Below are 21,409 nucleotides of genomic sequence, written 5' to 3'. Positions count from 1 at the left end.
GAGGGTGTAATCATTTCATCTCAATTTAACCTCTCTGAACCTTGCTCCTATCCTATCAACATTTGCTGTTAATGCTGAAGCACACAACTAGGGGTGAAGTATGTGTGTGCCAAAGCACAACATACACTGGGGAAAGACAAGACTATTTTTTCTAAGACCCTAGAAGCCTGGAGTTTTTGTTTTATTATTATTGTAGGGTTTTGTTTTTTAAACACTGTACCTCTTTAAACACCATGGGCTGCTAAGGGCGTATTAAGCTAGGTACTGGACACCCCACATCTGCTGAAGCTGTGTCCACACTAGGACAAGTGTTCCACAAGAGGAATGGGGCCTTTCTTTAATGCGAGAGCCCTTGACCCTGCTTGTACCAACCACAGTGTTATGGGCCAGTGGGACCAATTTTGTCAGCGCCCTGTCCCTCAGTAAGTAGGACATGCTGGTCAGAGAGCTACTTAAGGAAAAGCAGAGACCATTCTGTGAGCGGGGTATGTGATCAGCTGCTCTCTGCTTGATGGACCACAATGGCCTTCCCCAGCTCGCACCACCAGCCTTGGTTTCTGGTGATCTGTTACCACCAGTGCTGAGGGACAATATTAAGAGGCACAGACAGAGGAGCAGGCACCCGGCCAAAGATGCCATCACCTTACCCCTTCCCCTGGCACTTACCTGTGGCCTAGCGTCTGCTGCAGGTACCCAGACTTCATAACAAGGTCCTATGGGCCTTCTTGCTGCCATTCGACTCAATGCTAAACCTTCCCTTCTTGCCTGCTTCCTGGGTGTAATCCGAGCAGAACCCAGCTTTCAACAAGCCAGGCCAACTTCCATAGCAAAGGAAAACAATATTAGACACGCTTTATATGTGTCATATTCCTATGAGATTAGCCAGTTTTTAATGCATGGAACTTAATGCCACAGCCACCCCTCCATAAATCTATCAGTACGCATCCCATGCTTAGTGCTACCCTGTAATAAAAGCAGCTGATGGGAAGAGCACAGCAGCAAACATTTGGCATGTGCATGTAACAGGCTCTGGGAAGGCTCCCGAGGCGTAATGCACAGTTACAGGCACTCCTAACACTCTTCTGAGGAGAACCCTTCAGCACCCAGTGCCTCAGTGGCAGCCCAAGCACAGGTGACAGTGCCCTAGCATCAACCTGAAGTAGCCCCAGTAGTCGAGTCAGGTGCGCTCCCAATCCCCACCCAGGTCATGCCCTGGACACATCAGCTATCAGCTTCCACCCCCGCCACCCCTCCAAACCAGAGCAGTGTTTATTCTTTGTGTTCTGTCCTGCAAACAGATAGAAAAAAAAAACAAAAACGCTCACACCTCACCACTTCTGGCTTTCACCTGTAAGTGTTGAAGGGAGGTTATCGAGACAAATACCAAGGGTAAGGCAGTCAAGCTGCTCGCTGCTACTCCTGGACCTCAGTGCAAGGTAACAGTTACGTATTTACCCTAAGATCTTCCTGCACACTTCTTATTGAAGTGTTGAAAACCATTGTAGCAGACCCAATTAGCAGCTGTGAGCTACACTCCTTATGTATCAAGCATGGCTAAATCACCTTACATCCATCAGCTTGAGTGCACTAGGAAGCATCCAAACTGACTACTTAGGTGCAGAAGTCTTGCGCTAACACAGGCCCATTGAAACACAGGAGGAAAAATCAATAAATCCCTCTGAGCTTCTAACCAGAGCAGTCCTCTCTGATAGCTTTAGGACCAAAGCATTGCCCCATTTTTCTCCCCATATATAAGAGAGGAGGAAAAAAAAAATAAAAAAATAATTTAAAAAAGCAGTTGTGAGTGAGTTATAAGCAAAGTTAACATTTATCTTCCTCATTTTAACAGATGTTAAGAACTGTTAAGAAATTGTATTGCAGAGCAATGGCAGCCCACTACAGTCAAATGAAGCTCAGCATCTCTACAATGAATAATCACTCTTCCTTTTATTTCAGTGTCATATTACATTACAGTCAAGACATGTTATTGACAAAACCTACCAGACATTTTTACTTCAAAAGAAACCCTCAAAAAGAAAAAGATACCCCACGGAATGTACACAGATTGAGATGTCACAATTTTTGATGTTTCTAGTCCATTTAGATGTTTCACAACAATCTCCATGTGTCAGAAGTACACTTTCTTGAAAGCTATAGAAGCAACATTTCACTTGTTTTAGATTAAGTCAGCTACCAAACAGAGGAACTGCTCCGTCAGTTCCCAGTGATAATACACTTCATACCCATGAAAGCAATGGTTAAGTGTTAAGAGACAACCACTGAGTGTTTATGCAAAAACAAAACCCTCCCAAGCCGCCTTGATCTAAAGGAAATTTCTGCAGATGTATTTTGCATGTGTGGTTTTAGAGTCTATTTGATAATCCAGGCTTAACAGCTGCAGTTACTATCCAGAACCTAACGAAGCAGTAGCAACACTCCTGTTGAGGATTTCGGGACATTTGACACATAGCACCAGTAATGCCAGAGGAAACCCATTTATTGTAAACTTGGTGTAAGTTTATCCAGTGGCCATCCGTTACAAAGTGGAGACAAAACTAATGCTCCCCAAGAGATAGCTGCAATTGCTAACCAGCTGTAAAGGTATGTGGAACAGAAGCAACCTTGAGTTTCAGATAATGCCTGTGATCATATCCATCTGCTCAGCTGAGTTTAAAAAAAAAAAAAAAAGCTGCATCTATCTGGCTTCAGAGAATTTAGTCTATTTAGTCTAAGTTTCACACATCCCCCAACACAAGATAGAATAAAATCCCCAGCTTTACTTTATACAGAACTCTTAAATCAGGTTTATTTTTTTGAATATATATATATACACATATACACACACATAATGCCAAATTTAAAAGGATTAAATATGCCTGAATAGACCCCACAACAAACAGGTATTTACTTTTCAGGAACCCTATTTAAAGTTTGCTTTCGTTGCAACTATCACTTGAAAATATTCAAAACAGTTCTGAAATACAGTATTTTATCTGTCCTTTTATACCACTAACTTCAGATATATCCTTACTATGGACTCGTACATTCAAACTCAGTATTGACTTCATAAAGTCCCCAATTTGTTGAGATACTTAATTAAAATAAAATGAAATAACCCAGACATGTACTGGCTACCACGTACTCAAACAGTTCCATAATCCACTTTATTCAGTCACTATCAAATGGGAGCAGAGGATTTTTTTTTCTATTTATATATTAATAATATTCGATCAAGAACCTACTTGTAGCTTTAATTACATCCCCGTATTAGCTACCAACTCCAGCCAAGTTTTAAGCCCTGAACATAGGAACACCTAGCCATCTGCAGAACGGCTTTGGGCCTGGATTCATCCCACCTGGATTTAAGCTCGATTCTGTTCAGCACCAATTCAGATCCCGCTTCTCTGCGGAAGGAAGGGAAAGCCACATTCAAAGCCACATCCCTGGACTGGAGAGCCAAGGCAAGCCCTACGTGCCAGGTAGCATCCATTTAAAGCTTTAGGAGGTGGGCGAGGTGAATCCAGGGCCACAGTTCGTGCATTCTCAGCTGCCCACCCCAAAGTTGCCCGCATCAATAGCGCATGGGGGATGTATGTCAACTAAACCCAAGCACGTGCTCATCTGTAACAAGGAGGTAGGGTTAATGGCACACACCCATCCTGAAGAACAACCCGCCACCAAGCCCCAAATGCAACTTTAGCTTACATTCAACACAGAAACTACTTTTAGAACAGGATTTTATAGCCCAATATCCCAAAGCTGGGTTCTGAACCAAGCTTGAACCACGTTTCAAGAACTGCAAGGGACAATACCAGTTACTAACCACTGAAAGCACTGTCTGTTGGAAAAATGTCGTTTTAATATTCATCTTACATAAGAGCACAATAAATACACCACATTCTATAGAAATTTCAGATGATGCTAGAGTAAGAGGTAAGAGAGGGAGAATACCAATAGACTATACAACCACAGCCCTGAATTGCATGGCGTAACACTCCCCACTGCAACCACAGCAAGCTGCCATTTACACACTCCAGGTTGGCTTTGTCAAAAGCTTTTAAGATTTTATTTGGGGAGTGGAGGGTAACACAGGAAGAGAACAGGGATACAGGAACTTTAAGGGAAGTAATAAGATGGGTTCCCAGAAAAGATGCTGGACTCCCAGACGAGATGCATACACTCGAGAACAAGGACAAGAAGGAAGTTTTTCCATCAAAACTTTCCTTCCCTCCAATAAAGAAGCTTTGTTGCTATTTAAGCAGACTGGCTCTTCAAGCAAGTAGCTTAATAAGGCTTGTAGAGTAAAACCAGTGGCAAGAGGCGCTAGCTAGAAGTGGTTAAGCAAACATCAGTCAATATACAAGCTGGCTGTAACAGTGGTTTCTACGCACACTGGTATTTCATGTTTATAGAGGACGGGAATTAAAGAAGTTAGAAAAGTGTGTAGCCTAACATTTGATGATAATCAAAGACAAGTTATGCAGTTACTCACAATTAGTGCTGTCATTTCCTCTCAGCCTCCTATTTGATTATGCTCAATTTCCATAAAAACATGTATCAGTGCATTACTGAAATTATGATTAGTGGTTACAGAGACTTCTTGCCCCAAAAAAGTCACTCCCAATGTAATTTTGTATTAAATTGGGCAGGTAAGGGCACCCACATTACAAAAATTAATAAGTCAGCAAACAGAAGCAAATATATTGTGAATTCCACCTCTTTACTCTTTAATCTGTCAGACTGGTGGTGAAAACAAATTGTCAATTCTGGATTCAATTTTTCTTTTTTTTTTTTTAAATACGATTGTCACATTAGAGAAATGAAAACACAGCAAAATAAACTGTACAAAGGCAAAGTAGAATAACAAAAAATATTTTACTAAAACATAAGATTTACAGGAGATTTTCCAGACAAGCCATACAAAATGGTCACAAGCTTTTTCTTGGAGGGATTTTTTTCTACACTTGACAGCAGAATCACAATATTATTAGTGAAGGTGATGGATGTTTGTTTAATGTTCCCATTTTTTGTTCAAACAATGAAGCTTGTCCATCTACAGCGTCTAAGTTAGACTGGGCTAGAGGGTATATTCTAAAGTATAACTGGTTAGCTGCTTTTACCAATGCAATTAGCATCACCATAAAAAGGGAGGAGGAGCCCACGAAATTAAAACAAAAAGCCCCGCAGCTAACCCTGCCTACCTTCATTCACAGTGCTTATACTTAAACCATGATGGGATTAAAAGCAGAGATGTGCTGCTGCTTTTAAACAATTTCACAACAATCCAGATGATACTTCTAGCCTCTGCTCATGCGTTACAATAGTGAATTAGGACAAGACACAGATTTGCTAATGTGCATTTAATCACCAAAGGACTGAAGATGTCTGGGCTTTTATTCTGTAATGTTTCTAAGACTGTGTCCATTAAATGCAAACAAAAAAAGGAAGAGGTCTTGGCAGAACAGGAGAAGTGATGCACACTTGATGTTCAAAGCGCATTTAAATATTATTCATGGCATATAGCCTAGTCCATGCTCTGGCTGTAAAGAAAAAAATATACGTTTAAGAAAAAAAGTATTTTTCAAGTTTTATTAAAGTCATTGATTATTTTATTTAACACCACTTTTACGCTGCTGCTGCAAGTACACAAAATATCAGTTCTGAGATTTTGTGTGCAATTTTGACCCCCTATAATATCCAAGATATAATACACAAACACTGACAGCTGCTGAAGCAGTCTGACTGCAGTGAAGCCAACAGTGAGAAGGTGTTAATGTAATAATTCTTTCCATCCATTACAGCCTGCAACAGAGGCGGGTACGGAAGAGATGTACTTTGTGAATTAAATCTGTTTCTTAAACTTTACACTAAAAATACAGATGCGCACTTTTATTTTACTATGAGTGCAAATTAGACACCCTTACAATTTAGGAACGTACAAGCTCAAGACAAAACAGATCTGTGTTCTTCTAGAAGGCTGCATTTACACTCTTCAACAGAGTGCTGCAGGCATTTTGAGGAAACTTGGACTACAACCACATGCAATAATTGTGTCTGCACATTGCAGGCATGGAACAGGAGGTCGGGATTTAAAACCCCAACCAGTTAGTTATCAGCTCAATGTATTTCCTAAAGTTAGAAAAATAGTGTCAGATACGTCACCTGTTTCTATGGCTTGGGCTTCATTGGTCTTCCATTGCTCAGCTACATCGTTTGCTAGTGGATCATCTGGATTGGGAGCGCTTAACAAAGCCTGGATTGATAGCAGAACTGTACGGATCTGCAAAGCTGGGGACCATTTATCTAGAGAGACATTTATAGCAGTATGAAACACCACATTCACAGTCTACAGGAAAAAAAAAACACAAGTTTTCCTCTCCCGAATTAAAGGGTAAGTTAAGTATTCTTGTAAACAAATTAGATCTCTTGTTAGGGTCAATCTACAAGTTCTGTACTTTATAAGATAAAAATTGAGAAAATAAGGTCACACTTACCTTTCAAAATATCTAAACATATTCTTCCCAGCTTGTCTACGTTAGGGTGATAAATTTTGGTCATGAAACGTACTTTAGGAGCTGCCATTGGATATTCTTCTGGAAGGAATAGTTCAAGTTTAAATGTCCCACCCTCAAAGGGGGAATCCTGTGGACCTGCAATGACCACGTGAAAATAACGTGCGTTGCTTTCATCTGGTTCTGCTTTTATCCCAGGGACTGGCTCTGCCAGCAAGCGCTGGGTTTCCTAAAAGAAGGAAAAAAAAAAAAAGAGGCAATGTAACAAAAACACCCTGCTCAATATAGATTGTACAGGCTGCATTTATCAGGAGTTATTTGACTACACCCACTGAAATTACCACATTAAATGAATATCTTAAAGTCAAAGAGCAGGACGTGGTGAACAGGTTAAAAAAAAAAAAAAAATTTCCGATCCCTCGGCTGCTGAAACACCTCAGCACGCCTCAGCAGCACCAGGTAATAGATAACAACCTGTCCTAAGCAAACCTCTTAACTTCTGATTAAACTGCTGCCAAGCTAATTTTTTTTTCCAGTATACATAAAAGCAATTTAAAGAATACCACAGCGAGGATACCAAAAGCATTTCCCATTCTACCTTGACTACCTTGAAAGTATTCAAGATTTACTCAAATATGAGTGGACAGGGTTATTAAGATGAGTGCTTGTACTGGAATCAGAGCCAATTTTGAAGAATTGAAACTACTGCTCTGCTGCAATATTAAAGATGGTTCATATATTTATACATATACCTGTAAATAGCTTTTGTTCAAGCACATTCAGTCTACAAATAAGCCCATTTGAAGTTGCTCTAACAACCAGTTGGAGACAGACAAGCTGTTCTGTAAGCAGCAGACTTAGGAGAGGCTGGTTTCCTACACAGATTTGGTTTCTTTGTTGCTCAACTCTTCTGCCTACAGCACTAATCCTACCACAGACAGCGAGATGTGGCCATAGGCAAGAGCTGCCCACGTCCTGCCCATCCTGCTAATGCACCGAACAGACTAAGCTCTGTACGTCTTTCCCTCTCCCCTGCTGCCAGTCTTCACAAGTCTTGTAGGCACCTTTCCACTGTTATAAAATAAAATAAAAAAAAAAAAAGCTGGAACTGGCAAAAGGACACTAGGCAGGGACAAGAAGTTCTGCAGAAACCTCATTTCCTCAGGTAATTTTAGCCCCATTTCCTGCTTTTCCTCCAGCTTGTTTTCACTGTGTGCAGTTAATTTTATCACCACCTTTTTCCATGTTGACTTTCACAATGAAAAATTCTCCTGTTTCTGCTAAGGAAAAATGGTAACTTGTAGGTGTAATAGTAATTTATTACTCTAGTTTTATAGCATAGTTACTCCGTGGCTACAATAGCACTAAAACCAGCACAAAATGCCTCTACTTCAGTTCTTCAAATGTAACTGGACTGTTACAATATTTGCATTTTGTTAAAATAAACTGGCACAGCACTCATGCAGCTGTCCTGATGCCGTTAAATAACACCTCGTTGTAGCAAAAGATAATGGATGTACGAAGCAGGGAAGCCACAATAATTAATGCAAAAATCCAAGTAGTCATCTCAAATTCAACAAGTTCCCACACCTCCTAACACTGAGGTTATTGTCATGTACAAACACACAAAAAATAGATTTATCTGGTCCAATTCCTTGTTGTGGCTACATGCTGTCTACTTATCTGCACAGGGAGTAGCTGCCAATGCCACTTATACACGTTACTTGAAGGGTGTCCACGCTGCTCAAAGCTTTCTACATTCACTCATGCAAATATATTTTAAAGGATACGGGTGAATTTACTGCATATTCAGACTGAGAGCTGTTGGTTATTTCCCTGTACAGTAGTTTTGTAGAAGAGCAGTTCTAACCAGTACTTAAAGCTTTAGTTTTACATGAGAGTCAGCAAGTAAGAAGCCATGGATTACCCCTGGAAAGGGGATAACAGTCTCCACTTTTTGAGCACGTGTTTTGTAAAAGGGCTGCCGCAGGTAAACGCAGTAATTCAGATTTCCACCTACGAAGGATCATATACTTATGGCAGTCTGACACTTTTCAAAGAGGAAATAGTGCCTTATGCCAGATACATGATTACAACGAGCCAGCTTGAAATTAACAAAACTTTATGAAGAGGTCCGATTTTTCAGCTTCTTCACAGCTGCTACCACCTGGACTTTGCCACCAGACGTGCTAATTCCCATCTTTCTTATGGGTGTGCCTAAATTTTAGATGGAGCCAAGGCTCTCAAACATATATATAATGGTGATTAAAGCCTTAAACATAGGAAGGCTTTTCAATAGGCGGGCTGACCTCAGCAGTCCCTAGCCCCAGTCAGTCCCTCTGATCTCCCCCCCGCCTCCCCAGCTATGGCAGCATGCTGACGGCAACCGTACCACCGAGCCAAACCTGGCTTAAAATAACCCAGAATCAGCAGTCCTCTGGCAGCAGCATCAGCACTTCTACCTGCCAGCAGAGCTGAGGGAGCGACGTCCGGCTGTGAGCTGCACAAACCGCCACGAAAAGCCATTTGTCAGTAAACAATGAGAGCACCCGTGTACGAGAAAAATGGTTCCTTTGATAGGGAATGGCATCGTAGGGAAGGAGCTATGCCACTGCTAGCGTGTCTTCACGTTCAGACAGCCCTTCACGCCTCTACAGGATGCGGACGCGGTCATCTTGCTATGAGGTAACGCAGAAGAGGTGAGCATGAAAAAAATCATGTATGTTACACAGAGCTACGCTGGTGTCAGGGCTATTTAGAGCCCATGCAGAACATGGATATGAGAGGAAAAGTGCTTTGAATAAGCACATCTTGCTTCCTGCACTCCACACGGAGCTCCAGCACCAGCAGCACAACTTGAACTGCTTCCAAACAGAGCCGAGGAGGAATACTTGCGAGGAGCCTGCGAGGGAAGTGGCTGACGCTCGTCTTTCACAGCGGTGGGGCTGTGACGCAGCCACCTGCCCAGCACTTCTCCACGGCACACACAACGACAGCCGTGGCTCCTCTCAGCATACCCCACTTCTCTTTTATGCAGAAGCTGAGAGGTATCTCTGCATCAAAAGAAGCCTTTTTAAAACTCTACCCACAGACAAGCTTGCTAGACCATGGAAAAACAACAGAGATGATGCCACTCATTGAGAGAATGTGAAGTGGCTTTACTTAAATATATAGACACCTGCCAAATTCTGACAGGAAACAAGACTTCTGTCCTTCAGTTATGAGGAAAGTTATAATATCCTTAATAAATATTGGGCAGAACCATAGAAGAGTAGTAGAAAGGGGAAAATGAATCAAAATGTTTTAAAGCCTACGCACATAAAGTCAAAAACAAACCCGTAAGTCACCCACAGAAGAGGCACCAAAAGTGGGCTCGATCTACAAGAAGGAAGCATTTAATCTCCTTTAACACGGTAATCAGATTTTGTAACTTTAGGTTACTTTCCCCTGGGAATGGTTTCCCTATGAAAACCAGTCTCTCAAACACCAAAAGAAAATAATCACCTCCAGTTAAACTTTTAAACATGCTACGTTTTTGAACTTAATCAGGAAGCTCAAAGATACTCGGTATTTCTTTCCCCGTATCTCTTTGGGCAATCAGCTTTCTAATACCTTTTCAGCTGAGCAAGCAACTCTTGTGCAAGCTGCTACTTCCCCCTTTCACCCCAGAATAGTTTTTGAACCTTTTGTCCAATTTCAGCTAGTTTCTTTAAGCTCTGTAAGAAGTCAATGGCTAAGACAGAAATCATGCTCCGCGTTACTGATGGGAACGTCACGAAAAGCCCTGATGTGACTTGTGGTTCAGCCACTTCACTTCAAAGCACATCCTGCTTCTTGCCAAGGAAAGCGCCAGTAGGGATAAAATTGGAGCTAGGATACCCACATTTTATCATGTAAAGAAGCACAAAAGGATCAATTCACAGAAAAACAGGTTTTACAGTTCTGCTGCTAAGACAAGTGTGTTCGCAATACAGCGATTCATTTTGTCTTCACAGAAATACAAATTTCCATCTAAATAAGTGTTTCAGAACAGCATCTTACAGTGTTTCTTACTAGCTCTCCTCTAGCATACTGAAGTTTCACAGAAAGCATTAAGACGTATTTTGAGCTCTAAAGCATTTAACAAAGCACCCCGTGCATCCGTAAGTAGTTATTTCTATTTGCCGTACTCCGCAGCATTTTTAGAATGAGACCTCTTCTCCCTCTTACTTTTACTCCACTTTTTCCAGTTGAAGTTAATCTCACAGTTTTCATTGATTGAAGAAAATGAATAAGTAAGTGGAAAATGAAGATACATGCCAGTCAGTGCCTCCATAAAAAAACACTATCATTCACAACTGGTTACGCCCCCCCACGATTTTCTTTCTTATTTTTAATTAAGCGCTTAAAAGAAACACAGAAGTGTTGAAGGTGTTTTGACAAGCAGAAGTAAAGCTTTGCTTATTAACACAGGTGGCCTGAAGTAGAGTGACAGCTGATCCGGGTGGGACAGATGGCGGAGCTGACATTCTCTGCAGCTATTCTTCTATGAAGACATTAAACGGAAGACTAATTGGACCCGAGGGGGGAGAAAACCTCAACCTGTTTCTGCAGCAACCTGTGAGGACGAGGTAGCCCAGAAGAGCTCCGTGATGGTTAAGCAGAGAGCAGGAGATGGGATTGGAGACTTTTTGGGTTACCCGGAGAGAGCAGCCACACAAACAACATACTGATTTCAGTGTTTGGCTCTTTGAGTAATAACCTTCATCATCCTGCTTTCAGTGGAAGAAGAAAAAAAATACTGAGAAGCAGACAAGCACCAGGATACTCCTGCATCCACACCTAGAGCATGACAGAGCCCCTCTTTAAGGAAACCAGCTGAACAAGAGAAAAGATGCTGCCACACAGACATGCATGAAAACCAATTTTTAAAGTCCAGTATGAAGAAGGAACCCATTAGAAATACACCATTATTTTCACCCGTTCTGGTCTTGCAATAGTCTTTATAAAAGCCTCAAGTTGCCAAGACCTCAGCCAAAACAACAAAAAAGTAATATCACTACATCTACAACTCTGTAAAACAAAAAGCTTTGGTAGTGTACTTCAGAAGCCTTACTTGCTATCAGCCCCATGGCAGCACCAAACGATGGCACGCTGGCAATCAGAAGGCTTGTCTGGTAAAGGCCATTCCAGCAGAGAAGGAAGAAATTGTTACATGGAATTAGACAACTTTTAAAGTTTCTTCGTTGCTTTTTATAATGGAGTGCTGTATTCTTTGCTTGGAAAAACGAGTGCAATTTCTTTCCATGTACTTTGGCTGTAGTTAACCACCACCAATTTCATGTTGCCTACCAAGGGATGGTGGCTAAAGTAGGTAATAAAGGAAAAATCAGCATCTAACATCTACAAAATACAGGAGAAAAAAAAAAAAAAGAAACACTAAAACAACTGTCTGAAGACTTCCAGAATTTCAGAAAGAAATTGCAAAGTCAGCACAAACTACCTCAATGAAGAAATCCAAACTCAATGTCTTCAGAGTTGCTCTGCTTTGCAATGTATCTGTCTGATGCTCAGCTTCTCATCACCCCCGTTTTCTCCTTTCACATTCAGTATTACTGCTGTACAGGTAACACCGGTAACAAAAACCTGCACGTTAATCCATAAACATAGCTAAACACAGAAGATTTTAGAGAGATGTTACAGTTGGAGGAATACACTTGGGACACACTTACTGTCACCCTTTGCTCTACTCAGTCCCTTACTATCAACTGTTAGATCACCCAGTGAAATTCATCCAGTCCACTACAACAAGAGGAACCTAGGAAAATCCAGACACCATACAGAGCCTGAACAATTTCAGCTGCTGAGTGAGTGGCCACCAGGGGGAAGGAACAAGGAAAGCTGTGGGGTTTTCCCACTTCGGCCTGCAGGGCACCAACACTTGTCTGCATGGTGGTCTCTTGACCCCATGGTGAAGCACAGCGCGTAGCCAAGCCAGGGGGGTAAAATAAAAATAAAAATTACAAGAGAGAGAAGTCCGTGGGCTGTCCCAATATGTGCCCATGCAAAGGAAGAGCTGTGCTGACCACAAGGAAGGGGTAAAGACACAGTGTCAGAAGGGTGGGAGAGGAGACGGCTCCAGCTGTGGTGGCAGGACAGGCAGGTGACAGCCTGGAAGGAAACGCAGAGGCTCCTCCTCGTCCCGGAGGAAGAGGCTTAACTACCAGGAGTGCTAATTTCAGCACCAGATGGCAAACGGCTGCATTAAAGCATTCACCCATCTATGGGGTCCTAAGCACCAAGGGCTCTGTGTATCTTCTTACTCACTATCAGGCTATCTAGCAGCTTCTGGCAGCGCCCACGGCACAGGGAAAGGATCCGTATGCCTAGCAGCTCTGTGCCGGTACCATGAAGATGTAACAGCACCGAGCATCCCAGAGTTCAACACAGCCGTGATAAAACTGCTCTGGAAGTTGCAGGAGTTGCAGAAGTTGTCTGGAAGTTGTGGAAGAAAACATCACCAAGGCCTCTTATCCAGGAAGAGAACGCTGTGGCTACCACAGCTGTGCAGTATTTAGGCTTCTCGAGTGCTGCAGCACCACACCTTCACGCAAGGTCTCGGGGGAATTACTCTTATTTTTATCAGCACAACTCCCTGCACGGCCGCCAGGCCGTTTCCCTTCACCGCCACCCAGCAGGATGGAGCTTACAGCCCTGAGGCTTTCTCAGGCCAAGGCAAGGCACAAGCCCTTACCAATCCTCTCCAGGCAGTGAAACATTTTAGCTACTACCCATCCCTACCTGCAAGTCCAACCTACCCTCAACGGCTGCATCCAGGGAGCACAGATGATGGAACCATATCCTTCTTTTAAAGGATCACCTGCAACAAGAGTTACAGCTCCCAGTGCTTACTGCTGCCCCCTCGCCAGGCACTGCCATCCCTCAGCCCTACTGAGAAAGCACATCCCGCCAGCACACCTTACTTGATTCTGTACAAGTTCGCTGGGCTCTCTTACCTGCGATTTTAACCCAAAAACGCTGGCTGACAGCACAAGCTCTGCCGCCACCTGGCAGAGGACAGCAACTCCCAGCAGAAGAAGGGACAAACAGCTGGCACTGGCTGCAGGTAGAGCTCCTGCTATCAAAACACCGAGGCCAAGGGGCAGAAGGAGGCGCCCCAGGCACCAGGGCAGTTATCCCGGGTGGCTCACGGGGCAGCAGGCTCGAACTGCCACATCCAGAGCACTTTGGAGAGGATGCGGTGGAGAGCTCAAGTTTGTACTGGGCCTGGCTGGGACGTTACCTTTCCCTGCAGCAGCCCGCACAGTGCTGGGCTCTGCACTTGCAGTTGGAACAGCACTGATATCACACCGGTGTTGTGTCTGCTGCTGGGCAGTGCTGGCACAGCACAGGGACTATCTCCAGCCCTCCTAGGGGGTGGGCAAAAAGTGAGAAGAGAAACATCACCAGGGCAGCTGACCTAAACCAGCCAAAGGGATATTCCATACCATGTGATGTCACACTCAGCAATAAAAGGGGGAAACAGGAAGAAGAGGGGAGGGGTGGGCTCTCATTGGGAAAATGTCAGGCCTCCTCCTGAACACTGGCTACGTGCGTTGAGGCCCTGCTTCAAGGACATGGTCAAGCATCACTCATTTGTGGAAAGTAGAGAGTAATTTCTTTCCTCTGCACTTCCACACAGCCTTTATTTGTTGTTTTGTGTTTTTTTTTTCCTTTTTTTCCCTTTCCCCCTCCCTTTTCCTCTTTCCCTTTTTATTCCCCTTTATTTAAATTGTTTAGTTAATATTTCCTTAATAATTACTTTTTCCCTTTAATTAAATTATCCTTATCTCAACCCGTGAGTTGTTCTTTACTTTACTTCTTCCCCTCCTCATCTAAGGAGGGGCAGTGAGAGAGCGGTTGTGGTGTTTAGCTGCCTAGCACGGTAAAACCACCACAAAGCTCTACAGATGACACTGCGAGTTAGAGTTGAACAACAATAAAAAGGGACAGAAAATGAAAGCCACCAGCTCCACTTTCTGCTGTAGCAGAGAGAACACTTACCACTTGGAGGGCACCACACACCCCGATTTATGTGAGAAAAGAAAAAAAACATAAGATATCCTTCAGTTTAGCTAATTGCTGATCAGTCACTTGTTAATATTTGCTCCCTAGGAAAGAGCCAACATTTCCCATCAAGTTCTCCAGGAAGATTTCTAAGGCAAAGCAAATAGCAAAAACCTATTTTTGATGTATGTTACACCAAAGTTCTGCTCTGAATGACTGGGAATCAGTGCTAACCCACTATCTTGTTCCTCGTTGCTCCAGATGTTGCCTCTGCAGTTAAGTCAAACTCTTCTCCCTGCTACTTCAGCCCACCAGTCCTTAACCAGCTCAGCTCACATCTGTGCCTGTGTCCACCCTCCCTCACAACCCACAAGGGTCTATCTGAGTGGGAAGCCGTACCCCAAGCAGCAGGGCTCGTTCGTGCAGTCACATGCAGCCCTTTCATCAGCCCGAGCAGTAGCAAAGTCAAACAAATGAGATCACAGAATGATTTGGCTTAAGAAATAACCTTTACTGCAGAGTTCGGAGCCAAAGCAGTCCCTCGGTCCAAGCCTGCTGCAGCAGCACACGCTTTTTTGTGCCAGCACAGCCCAGGTTAACGCTGTTTACACAGCACGGCGGGCCAACGAGAACCGCAGGCTGACCACCTTGAGAACTTCTGGTCATCTGATTTCACAGGGTGGCAGCTTTCCCACCTCGTGCTGGCTGCCTGCAGAACCACAGGAGCATAGCACCAGCTCCAGCGCTTCAGTTCGGAGCACATACCGTACACGTTTATTTCCTATCTTTGCTCTGATCACAGAAGCCCCTTGCCAGCTACCACTACCTTTATGCTCCAGCTCCAGCGAGTAGTTTGGCTTCATTTTCTGACACGAACCAGAAGCTAACGGTTTCAGCTGCACAGGGCTAAACTGAAAGCAGCACACTGGCACGCGGACAAGTTATAATTACTTGCTGAATGGCAACTCGTTCACGTTCCTTCAGCGTGGGATAGAGAGGAAGATCGCACTTCACCACAAGCTGATGGCTTGCACAGAAGAAGGTAAACTGCACGCATGTTTTCGCTTTGAGAAGGCAGCAGGAGACATGAAGAAAGTTGTCAGTCAAAATTGTCTTCCACAGACACGGATAAAGCTGCATCAGAAAACCTCAAAGACCCAGTAACTTCTTCTAACAGCACATCACATTTTGGCACAGGCTCTTCCAGGCTCTATCATTTCATTAGCTACAATTAAGAAAACAAATTTGTTACCCAGGCAAATGCCACGCTGCCTGCCAGATCTCAAAATGTTTAGATGAGAATTGCAATGCTGTAAAACAGCTGCGTTGGAGAAAGTCTCCTGAAAATGCTCTCTGTCTTTTAGGAACAGAAGAATTACCAATAAAGCCCATTAAACTTTAACGCAGAGGTCAGACATCGTAAAGAGAAGGCTGTGCTCGTGGTTTCCAGCAGCTGGGCTGCACGCGGATGCCTCTGCTCCTTGCCCGGGGTGCGGGCACCCCACCTGCCTGCTGGGGCTGCTGCCCCCCAACACTCACCCAGGGAGGACACTGCACAGGTCAGCACCACTCTCCCCTGACAGCATCCCCAGATTTTCTGCAGCAGATTACGGGATTTTGGAACTGTGAAGCGAGATCCTACGCAAATTCCTCGAGGATTATCTGGGCGCTAGCACAGATCAAGCTTTTTACGGTGCATCTGCAGCTACAGTAGAGCCAGGCACAAGTGACTGCAGTACGCTAATAGCACAAACCGTTGCAAACTGTGTGCGAAATGATCATAAAACACTGCCATCAATACTAGAAGTTTATTTTACTACATATTTGTATGTAAAAGGTGCTCAATGACTATATAAGAAGGTACTCCAAAAAAAAAATTTTGCCTCTAGCTGGATTATTTGCCATTCTTTCCTCCGAGTTTGTCCTCTGGTTTCTACCACAAGCTTCTGTAAAGAAAAGGCTATGGAAAGTAAGCGATGTTCTCTCTGAGACCTTTTATTAAGCCTTCACACTTTCCATTTGAGGCCAACTCCTTGGTGAAACTTCAGCATATTCTTACCCTCTGGGGCTGGGTCTCCCTCTCAGCCTTCCCCATCCCCACAAAACCCATCCGTGCCACCAGCCCCCAGGCTGCCACACCTGCCTCGGCACCCTGCACTGCCACAGCCAGCCCAGGCTGTGCTCGAGGGGTCACGAAGCACAGAGCATATATCACCCTCCTACAACTGCTGGAGATTCAAAAAAATTCTGAAAAATTCAAAGTTTCCATCCTTCTGTCAAATGTGAAGTTCTCCACAAGATCCTAACAGCATACACGGGGCAAAACACGTTTCAAAGACCAAAGATCCAGCTTCTCTGGTGAATGCCAAGGAACTGCTCTGACCAGAAGTGATCTATTTTCTACACCACGCCACCACTCAGATTCAAAATACCACTGAAAGATATTAAATAGAGAAGAGTGGACATAAATTTAGAATTGTTTATCCAAGAAACAAAGAAAGGCCCAGAAGTGTCAGAGAAATCAAGAAGTAATGGCAACCTTAAAGAGACTTTCTTCATGGGAAAAGTATGCCACAGCAGTCCATAGCTTTCAAGATCAAGCAAGCAACTTCTAGCCAGGCAAGAGGCCATCAGTGAATTTAAGAACCCCTAGATAGTTTCAGAAGTTGCAGACTGAATACCTGATTTATATTAAAAAAAAAAAAAGACACACAGGTAAAGCAGATCATACTTACCTCTAGAGCAGAGTTCTGCACGTGCCTGTCCCCACATACACCACCAGAATCTCTGTAAAACCTCCCAAAAAGTTTACTTTCCGAGGTAATGTTTTATAACTGCAGTCCAAGCGTTACCCAGACTCTCAAAAAAAATACTGCAAGAAGGAGCTCACTGGCAGTGATGAGGAAATGGCTTCTTATGCTAAACAGCAAGGAAGGAATATCTCAGAAAATAACACTACTGTGCAGGGGAGGAAATCAGAGCCCAATAGCTTCACACTGATAAACTCCTTAACAGAAAAAAAAAAAAGTTTGAAGAAACACCACAGACTGCTTCAGCTGTTTTGTTTCATGATAGGAGCAGCTGCAGTGATTTCACAAAAGTGTTTCTAGCAGCTGGTTACACAGTTAACACAGACCTGGACACCAAAGCATGAATGATGAGATCACTGCAGCAGGGAAAACAGCAGAGAAAAACATTTCAAAAAGATGACACAAGGCAATGTTGCCCGTCCCATTCAGATACACTGACTGCACTTGACACAGAAATGAGGTGGTTTGAATGTCAGCCAAAAAAAAAAAAAAAAAAATCAGATGCAATTCAACTCCTTACTCCACTGGAGCTACGTGACTTTGCAACACAGGAGATAATTGGTGTAATAAATGCTTGAAAGTACAAATTTCTGGGTTTATTTGTCGTGTACATTGCAAAGAGTCACTTTGAATACTGTGCAGTAGGAGAACAGCATGCAGTCCACCACAGAGACACAGCTCTATGTGAGCACACCACACCTTCTCAGATGAACAGATTTTCCTCACAAACTGACTCTCCAGAGGACCCTTGGCATTAGGCTACTGAAGAAAATAAAAATACCTGCTCTCTATTCACAACAGAAAAGTTTCTCCAATTCCAGTTATACATCCAAGGACTCAAATGTCATTTTCTGCTCAACATTTGCTATGTGTTAACGCTGTAAGCCATACCTCTAAAGCAAGTCATCTCCTGAGCTTACAGATCATCCATCCCACTTATTTAAAGCCCGTGTTTCTAAGTAATTGGCATATAGCGAGCCAGGAGTGATCCTTTACCTTCGGTAAGGAATACTTCACCACGTCTACACCGTCACCTTTCAAATGAGCGTGGGACAGCACTGCAAGTATAAATAGAGCTCCCTGCTGAGCCGAGGAGAGCGCGGGGCCGCCTGTCACCCCGAGGGCCAGGCCGTGTGCCAGCAGCACGGCACCACCAGGAGCACCTCGGGCTGCTGGGCTCTGCGTCCCGGGTTGCTGTGGGTATGGGCTCCTCCACCCAGCTGGCCACTGCTGCACCTCCCCAGCTTAGGACGTGGATCAAGGCAAAAAGGACTTCTGCTAACAGGATCCTTGGCGAGTTGGAGAGAGAAATGGCTTCTGGTGAAGCACCTTGTGACTGCAGCTCGTTTAGCCTTCAGTAGCCCTTCGCTATCCTCTGACCCATCTTTCTCTTCCTTTTCCTTTCCTCATCTTTCAAATTCACACTAGCAGTGAAGCTCATTTACTGCCCTCCACATAAGGCAACCAACACTGGGGTATGTAACTCCAACATTAGGATAGCAACCATCAAATCCACCCTCGTCTGAGACTCCTGAAGACTCAAGCGGACTTACTGCTCACCTGCAGCTCTGCAGCTGTGCTAACACTACTTTCTGCATTCAGGACTGCAATGACTAGTCAGATTCAAACCCTAGACCATACATCCATCTGATGTCCTAATGCACGCACAGCATGAGATATACAGCCATCCAACACAACCAAATCAAGACTCAAAAGCTCTGGACTGCACGCAGATATCCCATAATGCATACACAGGGCACAACCCACAGCACGCGCCGCCCTGTAGGAGACATTACTCCTGGTATGGTCTAAGGAAGACCCCTGTGAAGGAAATCTGGAGTTTCTAGGACTCTGCTGGTAGGAGTGTGTGTCTGCCCATCCATCTCCAAGGATGGGATAAAACATTCCTGTGCCATCATCTATATTGGAAAAAGAGCTGTGAGCATTGCTCTACACTTTTTTCCTAAAAGAAGCTGAAAAACCGAAAGTGCCAAGAAGGAAACGTATGTACCAGCTTACAAGTGGGTGCGCTTCTTGGCTGCACGCAGGAAAATTGTCAAAAGCTACAGAAAAACCTAACGCAGGCATCAGTTCCACGAGTGAGCTCTCATCACATCTCTGCGATGAGTCCTGGTTCTGCTGTATTATGAAACTGCTTTCTCGCACCTGAAATACGTTCAGTATTGTACATGTATGCTGTGCACCAAGGCAGCTGGATGTCCACACTCAGATCTGTGTTACGAAGGCTTCGTTTCTGAGCAGCAGTGGTTGTTTAACTGCTTTGACACACAACGAGTCCTAAGCCTGTCTTATTTTTACCTCGTTTCTTCTATCACCTATCACACAAACTGATCTTTTTAACCACGATCCAGTTTTATTTCTGCACCAGTTACTCCCCACAGGCCGCGTTACGGTGTTTCAGGGCGGCCGGCCGCTTGGCCTGCCCAGCCAGGAGAGCCTCCCAGCCCCGCCAGCCACTTCTGACATTCATTCATTCGGCGCAGAAACGGGGCGCTACCCATTTCCCCTGACCACTCCCCAACCCTATCGCAGCAAGCAGTCACCCACCGACACCCACCCACCGACCCCGGCCTGAGGGCCCCCAGCCCCACCACCGCCTGTGGGGCAGGGCCGGGGGCGCCCAGCCCAGCGCCCACCCACCCCCGGGGCCCGCGGGCCGGCAGCGGGCCCCGCTCAGCCCCCGTGCGGCCCCACCGGGCTCGGCCCACGCCAGAACCGGCCCCGAGGCCGGCGGGGAGCGCCCCGGCGGAGCCCGAGCCCGGCGGGGAGCAGCAGCCCCGGGCAGGGCCCTCACGGCCGGGCAGGGCCGCGCTGCGCCGGGATGGGGCCGGGCCCGGGGGGGGGGGGGAGGACGGGGAGGGGAAGGGAGGGGAAGGGAGGGCGGGGGGCGCAGCCCGGTGCCCCCAGGAGCCGCTCCCCGGCAGCGGGAGGGCGGAGGGGGCCGGGGGGGAGCCGCGGGGGGCGCGGGCGGCGGCACCTTGATGATCCTGCGGGGCAGCCCGGCCATCTTGTCTCGTCGGGAGCAGCCTGGCGGGCTCGCCTCCGCTCGCCGCTCGCGCACAGCCGGAAGCCGCCCGCGCCGCGCTTCCGCCAGCACCGCCCTCGGCGCGGCACGCCGGGCAACCGAGGCCCCGGCCGCTGACAGGGCGGGGGCGGCCTCGCTCTTGTTGGTCCCATTTCGGCATCTAGAGTGTCACAGAAGCACCCCCAAACACAATACCCGTGTGTTACCAAAGCCCCTCTAAGTGAATTTCCATCCTCGCTAGGAGCCAGAGGTCACCCACACAGACACCATCACCCCCCCAGCGCCCCGTCCCGCCATCTATCGCTGCTATCCCAGTCCCACCCGTGCATCCCAGCTATCGCTGCTGCACGGGTGGGACATGAAAGCACCGAGGGGTGAAGGCACCGCCAGAGGTTAGCGAGCAGCACGGCCGGGAGCAGGATGCTGCACGCACGGCTCCCTCTCAAGTGCTGTCTCCCTGTCATAAACAGGGCTCGCGGGTGACCCACGCCGTGGTGGAAAGGAAAGGTCTCTGACACTGGCAAATCCGGACCGCGTAACTGCTGACACAAATGTGGTCTATGTCCTAAAATTTAGGCATTTATATCAACACATATTGTGTGGCTGCAATAACACGTCAGATGCGGTGTGTCCCCCTCCTTAAGATTAATTACCGAACATCCTGAGTGGGAAGGCCCCACAGAGCATCAAGCCCAACTCGTGGCTCCCCACAGATCAACGCCAAAATCAATCACGTCTGAGAGCATTGTCCAAACGCTTCTCCAAATGCAGGCTCAATGCCATGACCACTGCCCTGGGGAGCCTGTCCCAGTGCCCGAGCACCCTCTGGGTGCAGACCCTTTCCCTAACCCCCAGCCTGACCCTCCCCTGTCCCAGCTCCATGCCGTCCCCTCGGGTCCTGTCACTGTCCCCAGAGAGCAGAGCTCAGCGCCTGCCCCTCCACTCCCCTCATGCAGGCCACCATGAGGCCTCCCCTCAGTCTCCTCTAAGCTGAA

The 21,409-nt window shown here is 45.7% G+C and overlaps 1 protein-coding gene across 2 annotated transcripts; it reads right to left on the bottom strand.

Annotated features, from left to right (window-relative positions):
• Positions 1-4,856: 4,856 nt before the first annotated feature.
• On the bottom strand, positions 4,857-20,789 carry UBE2N (ubiquitin conjugating enzyme E2 N). 2 transcript variants are annotated; one of them, XM_072036604.1, is made up of 4 exons: positions 20,736-20,789; positions 6,495-6,741; positions 6,163-6,303; positions 4,857-5,540 (listed from the first exon to the last, which is right to left on the bottom strand). In XM_072036604.1, the coding sequence occupies exons 1-4, from the start codon at positions 20,772-20,774 to the stop codon at positions 5,500-5,502; spliced, it is 468 nt and encodes a 155-aa protein (XP_071892705.1). In that variant the 5' UTR covers positions 20,775-20,789; the 3' UTR covers positions 4,857-5,499. The 2 variants fall into 2 exon arrangements, with proteins under 2 accessions (XP_071892705.1, XP_027307751.3); XM_027451950.3 differs by lacking the exon at positions 20,736-20,789 and adding an exon at positions 20,367-20,521.
• Positions 20,790-21,409: the final 620 nt, after the last annotated feature.

This window comes from Anas platyrhynchos, chromosome 1 (genome assembly GCF_047663525.1).
Source record: "Anas platyrhynchos isolate ZD024472 breed Pekin duck chromosome 1, IASCAAS_PekinDuck_T2T, whole genome shotgun sequence".
Lineage (NCBI taxonomy): Eukaryota > Metazoa > Chordata > Aves > Anseriformes > Anatidae > Anas > Anas platyrhynchos.
This window is presented reverse-complemented; position numbering and strand designations above follow the sequence as displayed.